The sequence below is a fragment of the Rosa chinensis genome, chromosome 2 (assembly GCF_002994745.2).
Source record: "Rosa chinensis cultivar Old Blush chromosome 2, RchiOBHm-V2, whole genome shotgun sequence".
NCBI lineage: Eukaryota > Viridiplantae > Streptophyta > Magnoliopsida > Rosales > Rosaceae > Rosa > Rosa chinensis.
Window position 1 is genome coordinate 68,105,574 of NC_037089.1, and position 11,859 is coordinate 68,117,432.

The 11,859-nt window shown below is 34.7% G+C and overlaps 1 protein-coding gene across 1 annotated transcript; it reads left to right on the plus strand.

The window, feature by feature from the left end:
• Positions 1-460: 460 nt before the first annotated feature.
• Positions 461-7,364, plus strand: LOC112189052 (probable LRR receptor-like serine/threonine-protein kinase At1g07650). The gene is made up of 24 exons (XM_024328315.2): positions 461-785; positions 1,071-1,248; positions 1,414-1,485; positions 1,600-1,668; positions 1,772-1,843; positions 2,187-2,258; positions 2,375-2,446; positions 2,793-2,864; positions 2,949-3,020; positions 3,096-3,167; positions 3,250-3,321; positions 3,480-3,551; positions 3,631-3,696; positions 3,786-3,857; positions 3,955-3,993; positions 4,101-4,156; positions 4,295-4,683; positions 4,767-4,962; positions 5,152-5,298; positions 5,462-5,580; positions 5,719-5,929; positions 6,026-6,266; positions 6,446-6,596; positions 6,904-7,364. Exons 1-24 carry the CDS (start codon positions 653-655, stop codon positions 7,252-7,254), a joined length of 3,066 nt encoding a protein of 1,021 aa, XP_024184083.1. The 5' UTR covers positions 461-652; the 3' UTR covers positions 7,255-7,364.
• Positions 7,365-11,859: the final 4,495 nt, after the last annotated feature.

Sequence of the window (11,859 nt, forward strand, 5' to 3'; positions counted from 1 at the left end):
AAATTATTTGCTCCTATTGTTTTACATGCCTTCATCATTCAATATTATTGTCACTCTAATATGGTTACTTGCTCATTATTTTCAACATTTACTTGTAATGAAGTAATTTACCATGATCATAATTGTATTCAGTAACGCGGTTGAAACTCTAATTCTTAAAAATAGCTATTATTCTCTATAAAATATATTAATTTCTTTTTTAATATCAAAAACGGAAAGACCAATTAGCTCAAGTTACTTCTTATTCTGTTCAAAAGTTGAATTATGATATGGTTATCACTCCGAAAGAAGAAATTTTATCCAAGCTTCCTCATTTTGCATTTGTTATATATTCACATGGTCCATTACATTATCGTTGTTCACATCATTTGAGTCTTGAGAGGTAAAAGAAAAAAGAAAGAATGCCTCTAACAGAAAGAATATATTCTTAACCTACGGTCCACATTTTCCACACGTATTGTTGTATTTTTGAGAAATTGACAAGTGTGAAGCAATTGATTATTGGTTTGACGCTACACTACAAGTTTAAACACCAACATGCACTCTTCCATTCCCCTCCTTTCCATTACTACTCTGGGATTCAGAATCTGAGCTGGAACCGAGGCCTCACAGTTTGAGCTGCTTTGAGACACAAATTCACAGAGAAGTAAAAATGGCCCAGATGGGAACTGACCATTTTTCATTCCTAAGGTTGCTTCTTGCATATCTCATCTTCAGTTTCACTGCATTTTTCTTCCCTGCAAGTTTTGGACAAGCAGCCACAGCTAAGCTTCAGAGCCAGGAAGGTACCCCCCCCTCAGAAATTAAGTTATCAATTTCTTCACACACCCATTTGGCCTTTCTAAGTGTACAATAGTAAAGAGTGAAATCATTCTTAAGTGAGTTCATTTCAACTAAGCTCAGTTGATTCTGATCAGTCAAGATTTGGCAAGTGACTCAGCTTAGCTGAATTGGGTTTCTCATAGTATTCAAGATTCTTCATTAGAACCATTACATTAATTTATTCCTTTGGTTGGTCTGAAACCAATTTCTAAGGTCATTTTGTTCATATATGTGCCTTAATGTCACAGTGAATGCATTGAAAGAGATAGCAAAGAAGTTGGGGAAGAAAGACTGGGATTTTGGGAAAGATCCTTGCACAGGAGAAGGGAATTGGAGAGTTTTTGTAGATGGGATGAAAAGCTTTGAGAGCTCTGTAACTTGTGATTGCAGCTTCAACAACAATTCCTCTTGCCACGTAGTCAGCATGTACACCACTCTCTCTCTCTCTCTCTCTCTCTCTCTCTCTCTCTTCCTTGATATCTTTAACAATGTTTATAGTTAACTGAGTAATGACAATCAATAATAGATTAATTCCAGTCTAAATGATAAAGTAATGATTTGAGTTGGGTCTACCTTAAAATTTAATTGTAGAGCTTTGAAGGCACAGAATTTAACTGGTACACTGCCACCAGAGTTCTCAAAGCTTCATTACCTCAAAGTATTGTAAGCAAAACTAAACCGATTCACATTCCTATTCTAAAATGTCTGTTTCAGTTTTGCATTTCTTCTAGACCAAGTATCATCCACTAATCTTGAAACCCTTCTTCTTTTTTGTAGAGATGTGAGTAGAAACCTCCTTACTGGTTCCATACCTTCTCAATGGGCAACCATGCAGTTGGTGGAACTGTAAGTATTTCAATTACTTATTCACTTAATTTCTCCTAAGTTATTAAATTAGTGATTCAATCAGTGAATAATTGTATCTCTTGCTTTCTATTGAATCTTGCAGTGGTCTTATGGGGAACAGATTGTCGGGTCCATTTCCAAAAGTTCTCACCAATATTACCACCCTCAGAAACTTGTATGCATGTTTAATTCTTTCTTGAATTCTCATATAGGTTCAGTGGGATTCCCATTGTAGTACAGATGAAGACCTTTTTCTGTTTTTATGCCTTTAAGAGATTGAGAATTGAGTCTCTCATATTATTTGTGAATCTCAACATTGCATATATGTACTGCAATATGTTCATATCAATATTCAATAATCATATACTTAGATAAGCAAATTGTATACGGTTGATATGGTTGGTCAATCTGTTGCATGTCTTTTTCATGTTGAGCAGACTTGGCTCTCTAGAAATTGTTTAAAACACCATTGCAGATTCTCTAATGAAAATAATACTCTTTGAGCATTATACTTACAGGAGCATAGAAGGAAACCTTTTTTCAGGGCCCATTCCGTTGGAAATTGGAAAGTTGGTCAAGTTAGAAAAGCTGTAATGTCTCATCACTTCATTTGCAATCAGTTATTCGAAATTCCTACTAATATTGTTCAAGACTTTTGTATTTTATTTGCAATTACTGCATTGACATTATCATTATTTTTCTTCAGCATTTTATCGTCAAATCTATTCACCGGAGAATTGCCACAAGCACTAGCAAAGTTGACCAATTTGCTTGACATGTAAGGAAGCATATCTTGGTAATCTGGTGGATTTGTCAACCTAATACAGTAACCAATATTTCATGACTGCATAATAGGTGATCAACATACAACATATAAAACACAATAAAACTCAGGTTGAACTAGTCTAAAGGCAACGATATACAAAATATGCGAGCAGTTGTTTTAGCTCTTCTGACCAGTTCATTAGGATGCCAAAAGTGACAGAATTTACATTGATTATTCATATCTGCATATGATCATTGTATAGATTGTTTCAGGTTTCTGAAAATATGTTGATGGTTTATCTTTGAAACATATGATGTTTACTGGATTGCCTGTTATGTTTGTTTCTGGAATTCATTAGGAGGATAACTGACAACAACTTCTCTGGAAAGATACCTGACTTCATTGGAAACTGGACTCAGATTTCAAAATTGTGAGCTTTGCCCCTGTACTTTTATTAGTTCAAGCATGTTATATAGTTTTACTGATTGTCAAAATTAATATTTTTATGTTACAGGCTAATTCAAGGTTGCCCTTTTGAGGGTCCTATACCTTCTAGTATATCAGCCCTAACAGGCTTGATTGATCTGTAAGTAATTCTATTGTCTTATATATCTTTCTTTCACATATAACGTTGTGGTTTTACCTCTCTAATGTCTTTTAGGAGGATAACCGATTTAAAAGGTAGAGGGTCTTCTTTCCCACCATTGAGTGAAATGGCTTCCTTGAAAACATTGTGAGTTGGAATCTTAACCAATTTTATGTTTTATATTTACTAGCAAATTAAATCAGTAGTTTATTGAAAAAGTGTGATACAGGGTACTGAGGAACTGCTTAATATATGGAGAGATCCCGCATTACATTGGCGATATGAAAAGATTGAAAAACCTGTAAGTAGTTCAACAAATGACTTTATTCAGCTTAATTGATAATTTATTTATTATAATGATATTTCTAGCATTAGAAGGAAGCCACTTTGCATTGTATAACTTGAATGTGTTATTTACCTATTTACGTTAAACTTCTAACTCAAAAACTATCTTTGTAGTGACCTCAGCTATAATGAGTTGACCGGTGCAGTACCAGTATCGTTTGACAAACTGACAAAAGTTGATTTCATGTGAGTAGATGTCCTACATAAGTTTTCATCTTCACAATCTTATTCTCATTAACAAAAAGAGACTATCGTTTGACTTCAGATATTTAACAGCAAATAAGCTTACTGGAACTATACCTGGATGGGTCTTGAAACGAATCAAGACAGTGTATGAAACACAAAACTGCAGCATTTATTTTGTTTTACTTATAAGGTTACTGTTTTATTATGATTAATTAGTTGAAATTTGGTATGCAGGGATTTTTCTTACAACAACTTCACTTGGGAAAGCTCAAGCTCACTTCCTACTGAATGTGATAGAGGGAGTGTGTGAGTATGATGATATATGCTATACATATCTTTCTCTTAAATCTTAGCCAATTACTTTGTAGAGTGTGATAAAGACTGCCTTGGTTCTTTATTGCAGAAATTTAGTAGAGAGCTATTCCTCATCAGCTGATAATATGTAAGATTCTGAACTATAGGAGAAACTTAATGCTTTCTCTGGTTTGTGATCAAACATGCCAACCTTTGTCATTCTCGTCTTGATTCTCATATTGTTCTTTGTTACAGAAGTAGAGTCGCAACATGCTTAAAAAGAAATTATCCATGTTCTGCTTCGGGAGAAAGTAAGAATGTCTTTTGGTCCCAAAATTGACCTCTACATGTGTGATCTACTTCAATCTATTTTCACGTCAATTTATTCAGATAGTATATTGAGAGAGATTTCTTATGAACATGTTTTGATTTGTCATGATGGAAAACAGAACATCATTCCTTACATATTAATTGTGGTGGAAGGGAGATAAATATTGGTGGGGTTAAGTATCAAGCTGATACAGAACAAAAAGGTGCTTCATTCTATTACTCGTCTCAGAACCAGAACTGGGCCTTCAGCAGTACAGGGAACTTCATGGATAATGATGTTGATGCAGATATCTACATTAAATCCAATACATCTGCACTTTCCAATGTGCCTGTTATCGATTCAGAACTGTACACAACAGCACGCGCATCTGCCATATCTCTGACATATTATGGACTCTGTCTCCTGAATGGAAATTATACTATCAAACTCCACTTTGCTGAGATTGTATTTACTAATGATAAATCATTTAATAGTCTTGGAGAGCGTATGTTCGATGTGTACATCCAGGTAAATACGTCACATTATTTAAACAAACCAAAACTTGATCCTATATGATTAAGTATTTAACCTGTACTATTTTTTGAATATAGGATAAGCGGGTTCTAAAAGACTTCAATATAGAAAAGGAATCTGGTGGTACTGGTAAGCGCATTATAAAGACATTCACTTCAATGGTTTCAAGTCATACACTCAAGATCCATTTTTACTGGGCTGGAAAAGGAACTACTGGCATCCCAGATAGAGGGTTTTATGGTCCTCTCATATCAGCTATATCAGTAAATCCTAGTAAGTCTTTTTAAGTTACACTCCCACTTTGCACTTATCCTACTTGAAATCGTTCATGCATGAATTAGAACTGTACTCATTGTTGATGCTTTTGATAATGCAATATAAGTTTTTAATGGAAAATACGTGTTAAGTTGAGTTTATTTTTTGTTTGATTAATTTGATTGGAATTAATGTACATCTTTGCAGACTTTGAAGTTCCTTCAGATGATGGCAAAAAGAAGAAAGCCATAACATCAATTGGAATATCAACTGCAGCACTTCTGCTTCTGCTTTTGGTCGCAGGTATTATGTGGAGAAAGGGCTACATAGGAGGAAAGATCGCTGCAGATAAAGGTTTGAAACATGTTAAAGTCTAGTGTGGTCAAAGTCGTAATTAGTATCTTCTATCTCCTAAGATTCAAGTTTTGCCTTGTCCACAATGTCTGAATAGTTCAACTGTTGTCTTTATGAACAAGAGATAATTCTTAATACTTTATCTTAATTGACATCGAAGCAGAGCTCAGAGAAATGGATTTGCAAACAGGATTTTTTACTTTAAAACAGATAAAAGCTGCGACAAAAAACTTTGATGCAGCAAACAAACTTGGGGAAGGTGGTTTTGGTTCGGTCTACAAGGTAATGTTTTGTAACTTATATCATGTTTTTCTTCCATCTGAGTAGAACAATTTTTTTTCTGTTTAGCAGTCAATTGAGAGTGCATGTGTAGATCCCACAATATATCAGAGACTAACTCTACTCTAATTTTTTTATTAGGGTCTTTTAGCAGATGGCACAGTAATTGCAGTGAAGCAGCTCTCCTCAAAATCAAAGCAAGGAAATCGAGAATTTATAAATGAGATAGGCATGATTTCTGCCTTGCAACATCCAAACCTTGTGAAGCTGTATGGATGTTGTGTTGAAGGAAACCAGATGTTGTTAATTTACGAGTACATGGAGAATAACTGTGTATCACGTGCTCTTTTCGGTGAGAACAGGACTTTAAGCTGTTTAGGATTTGCATTATCATTCTAACCTATAGTATTTCTGAAGGCAAGTGGGAAATTTTTCTGATCATATACAGCGAGAGACCCTACTTGCAGATTGAAATTGGACTGGCCTACTAGGAAGAACATTTGCCTAGGTATTGCTAGAGGTTTGGCCTATCTACATGAAGAATCCAGAATAAGAATAGTGCATCGCGATATCAAGACGAGCAATGTGTTGCTTGATAAGAATTTCAATGCTAAAATCTCTGATTTTGGCTTGGCAAAGCTTAATGAGGATGGCAACACCCACATTAGCACTCGGATTGCTGGAACCATGTAAGTTCATTCACAATTAACTCTTTGATTTCTTATGAATTGAAGAGTCAATCTTTATTGCAACGAAAACTAGGGTGAAGCTACTGAGATATAACCTGTGAGCTGAAATTCAAATGCCATGATGCAATTCCTCATCACTACAAGGATCCAAACAATATTTTCTTTGCCCTTCTCTGCAGTGGTTATATGGCTCCTGAGTATGCCATGCGTGGCTACTTAACCGCAAAAGCAGATGTTTATAGCTTTGGAGTTGTGGCACTAGAAATTGTTAGCGGAAAGAGCAATACAAACTATAGGCCAAAGGAGGAATTCGTCTACCTTCTTGATTGGGTAATTACACACTTTGAATTTTGTTTCATTTTCTTCCCTCGGTTTTAAGCGCTGGTTCTTCGCAAGCAATTCCTTAACTTGCAAACTTCAAATATTGTAATATGTTTTTGTGAAAGGAATATTGAAATCAATTTTCTTAGCGAAAACAGTCACTGCTTCATTAAATTCAGCTTAGGGAAGCAATAAAATATATAAGTCTATTGTATGTTTGTCCAAATGTACCTTTGCATGTATATAGTTCTTGTCAGCTCTTCATTTTAGTTTCCTTTTCACCATATTTTCCCATCTCCAATTTGTTTTATTTCAGGCTTATGTTCTGCAAGAGAGGGGGAGTCTATTGGAGTTGGTTGATCCAGCCTTGGGTTCAGAATATTCGTCAGAGGAGACAATGGTGATGCTAAATGTTGCTCTCTTATGCACCAATGCCTCTCCAACTCTAAGGCCTAAAATGTCTCAAGTTGTGAGCATGCTTGAAGGAAAAACAGAAGTTCAAGACCTTCTTTCTGATCCTGGCTTTTCAGCAGTTAATTCCAAGTACAAGGCCATCAGAAATCACTTCTGGTTACATCCAAGCCGTACTCAAACCATGTCAATCAATGGTCCATGTACCGGTACCTCTGGTTCATATAACGAATCAGAAGAGAGTGGCCATCTTTAAAGCTTGAGTTCAGTTAAAGCTGATGAATACATTGTGTAGTATTTAAGAGTTGGGAGCCTTTTGCATAGCTCTGGTTGTAGCTTAGCCATATTCCACCTTTTAACAACCTAGTCCTCCGGCTCCATCTTTTAAGAGTGAGTTCAGTGAAAGCTGATGAACACATTGTGTAGGTAGAGCTTCACATCATAGATATGAGATAGCTAAGCTACTAGGTGATAGCCATCCAACATCAAGAAGCGTAATGCTCCTCCTATCAGTTCCATTGGAAAACACCTCAAAATCCCTATCTAGGATCAGGCCAAATTTGATTAGCACTCACCGTTATAGGTTTGGAAATTTTGAGTTTGAATCAAGTATTGTACAACAGTGTTATAGCAAATATTATCCCATAAAAGGAGGACCTGAAAAATTATCGAGACGACGAAGCAAACAAACAAATGTAACCCATTTTTTGAGAGGACATAGAAATCAAGTGGAAAAAAAAAATTAGGAAAAAAAAAAGGCGTCTTTTTTGCGTACAAATACTTGTCGTTGTAATTGCTTGGTTATTTTAATAAAGTAGTATTTCCGAGTCTTGATTAGCTCTCTCCCGCTCCTAAATCCTAATGAGGTGTTGGAACTTGGAACAAAACTGGACGTTAAAAATGTAGTCAAAGCTTGCTGTGGTTTATGTGATCCAATAACATTTTAAAGCTATAAACTAACTATGAAGCTCTAGCTCAGTGGCGGAACCAGGATCCAATTCCTGTCTAGGCTAATTAGAAGAGCATAATAATTTTTTTTTTTTTAGCCAGTAATTTATACAATCATGAATCATAATAGATTCATATCCACCGACCATCAGACCATGATCAACAAAGACATCACTACATCAGTCGGTAATTCTAACTAAAAATACATTCATGAATCATCAATTCATCATAGCCTATTAGCATATTAGCCTATGAGGTGGCTATCAATCGAGTCACCGACACACCGACCATGAATCCATGATCAAGAATCAAGATCCTCAGCTAACATGGAATCTATCTCTCTCTCTCTCTCCCCCAAACCTCAACTCATACACAAAATCCCAATTCACAACCAGTGGTAGCAAACATAATCGACATTTGGCAAAAGGAGATCTGAGATTTTCTTTGATGAAACCACATTGGGAAAAAAAGAGCAGGAAGAAGAAGTGATAAGTGAAGAACATAAGAGATCGATAGAGCTTCATACCTTGTTTCAATCGATAAGTCCATAACCTCCATCGAAACACTAGAGTAGTGTGACTGTGTGAGGCAGTGAGGCTGTGACTGTGAGCTGGGAATATATACACGAGACTTCTACATATAATTTTTTTTTTCTTTGGGCTGGTATGGGCTGCAGGTAGAGATATATATGTACTTAAGGGTTTTTAGCCCAAAATATTGTCTAGGCTTGAGCCCATATAGCCTACCATGTCCTTCCGCCACTGCTCTAGCTTCTAGCTGATTTCTTAACTAAGCTTAGTATAGTATTAATTTGAAGATGAAATTATTGTAGAGTTTCATTGCTCTAGAGTACTACGAGAAGGCCAAGAAATATATATAAACTCTTAACGCAATTTTCTGGGAAGAAAAGGCGCCTCTTTTCACTGCTCTAGAGTGCTACGAGAAGGCCAAGTAATACTTCCATTACTTGATGGATAATGGTGTTTCTGTCATAAACTCGAGCAAAGAAAGTGACGAGTTGGCCATGGACTGTGCTTTGGATTTTGAGCAGTATACTTTCCAAACAAGATGAAATTTTGACCTGTTTCTTTTGTAAACTTTCCTACTTTTGTTCAAATTTCGATTTCGTTGGTGCTTTATCACTAAGGTGGTGTTCGGCAATATTTTCATGTTTGTGTTTTCATTTTTGAAAATATAAATATGGTGAAAATGCGTTCGGAGACCTATTTCTCAAAACATGAAAAATGAAAAATAGAAATTTTTTTCAACTTTTCCTCAGAGAAACTGAAAAAAAAACAATTCTGCATTTTCACTTTTTTCTTCACCCAGTAGAAAATATGGAGAATTTTTTTTTTTTTGCAATAAACTACCAAACACATTTTCCAATTTGAAAAATACAATCTTGTTTATTTCATTTTGTTTTTAAAAATTATTTTTGAAAACGTTACTGAACATGCCCTAAGTTTTCAGCTTTCTTCAAGTTTAGGTGTCTTTTTACCCTAAACACGTGAAAGTTCCAAACTTTTGTTGAAATTTTTGTTTCCTTTGTACTTAATCACTGTAAGTGTACGTTTCCATCTTTTGTTCAAATTTTCGTTTCCTTTTTCCTTGAAGACTTAGTTTTGTTCAAAGTCTTTCCTTGATCTGCCTTTTTATTTTGCCTAATTTGTTGTTGCCATTTGTTATTTTCAGTAGTCAGATCAAGTGGGATCCTACTATGCAACCAGTATTCTACCTAATCAATCAAGTAAAGGAAAAAGGTAAATCTTTGTTAACCTCTACATATATGTTTAGAATTCAGATGCTGCATGTCAAATAAAGATGCTAATAGTTATGAGCTTACCTAAATGTATTGATCGAATCACGCTTAGTGAACCCTTAAAATTTTCAGCTTTCTTCAAGTTTCAATGTCTTTTTACCCCAAACACAGGAAAGTTCCAAACTTTTGTTGAAATTTTTGTTTCCTTTGTACTTAATCACTGTAAGTGTACGTTTCCATTTTTTGTTCAAATTTCCGTTTCCTTTTTCCTTGAAGACTTAGCTTTGTTCAAAGTCTTTCCTTGATCTGCCTTTATATTTTGCCTAATTTGTTGTTGCCATTTGTTATTTTCAGTAGCCAGATCAAGTGAGATCCTGCTGTGCGCGCAATCAGTATTCTACTTCATCAATCAAGTAAAGAAAAAGGTAAATCTATACATGTTTAGAATTTAGATGTTGCATGTCAAATAAAGATGCTAATAGTTATGAGCTTACCTGAATGTATCGATCGAATCACACTTAGTGTCCTCTTAATTATTACTTAGATCCTTATCAACATTGCCATCATCATCAAAAAGAGTCTGCTGCCAATAAATATAACAATACTCCATATAGCTAGTAACTTTTTTAAATTTTTTTTTAGCCGGAGATGTTTTGCTGGGGCTATTGCTATTTTGGATACTGTTTTTTATCATCTCATTTCTTTATCTCCTTTGTGCTTTCTTTGTTCTTCTGAGGTGAAAACAATTGAGCATCTATTGTTTACATGTCCGTAGGTTGTTTGTGCTTGTTTTACACATCCTATGAGTTATAGGGTGACTGCAATCCATTACTACTTTTTTATCATCACATTTCTTCATCTCCTTCATTTCTCCTCCGTTTCAAAAGAAATATATATAAACTCTTAGTTTATATTGGGTTGGGTTAACATAGAAGCTGAAGGTAAATGCATGCATGATTTCTCAAAGATAATCTAGACATCAAAACCATGGAAACAAAAACGAAGATTACATTTTGTCCATACTTCTTTTGAGAAGAACAAGTAAGACTTGAATTTTCTATTTATCAGTCGTTTGCACAGTAACTTGAATGACTAGAAAGAAAACTTACCTCCAGATTGTTTAGACAGTGTTATTCAATTCAAGGTTCTGTTTAAATATATATTATTTGAGTGCTATCAATTTTTCATTTTCTGTCTATATGAAATGACTCCACTCGGAATTTCATAGTTTTAGTAGTACTAGTTTTCATGTGCAATGCATTGGGTTGTAGCTCAATTAGGTTCAGTTTCTCATGTTGGCATGATTAGGATATTGTGCAACTTATGGTGATTTGTAGGCATTATGTGATGAAACATCAAAATTCATCTGTTCATAATGTCTTCCCTTGCTCTACTACTCTAGAGCAAAAAGACTCAGGAAAGAATCAGGGATCGAATCGACTCTTTTTTTTTTATCACCTTGTCCTTGGTTGCCACTTATCGTTATATATTGGTCATCTACTTTTGTTTAAAGGTTAATAGTAATGATTTATTCCAAGTTAATGGACTTTTTTTTTAATTTTTTTTTTTGGGTGGAAAAATAATTTTTATTGGGGGTAATTAAACTTTTATTGGACAATAAATTTTATTTTTTATTAGCTTTTATTGGGGGGCAATAATCCTTCTAAAACTTTCAAATCAAGAATATTTTCATTTTTCATTGATTATTGGCTGTCAATAAAACTTTTTGGGAGGTCATTGAATTTTTACTGGGGGACAATAATATATTTATTGAGAAGCAATAAACTTTTATTTTTTTGGGGGGATGGGGGTCAATAAACCTCCTAAAATTTTCAAAATTAAGAACATCTTCATTTTTTTTATTGATTATTGACTCTCAATAAAACTTTTATTGAGGGAAAATAAAATTTTTATTTGCTTTTATTGGGGATAATAAAACTTTTATTTGGGGACAATAAAACTTAATAAAATTTTCTTGGGGGACAATAACAAGTTTTATTGGGTTTAATAAAAGTTTATTGGGGCAAAAAAGTCTCCGGCGACCTATGAGATATTCAACGACCTTTTTGGAGACATCCGGCTAAGTCTGGTGACCGATGGCCAAAGTCCCGTGAAGTTTTCGATGACTTTTCTCTCTTCCACTCTTTCTCTAAG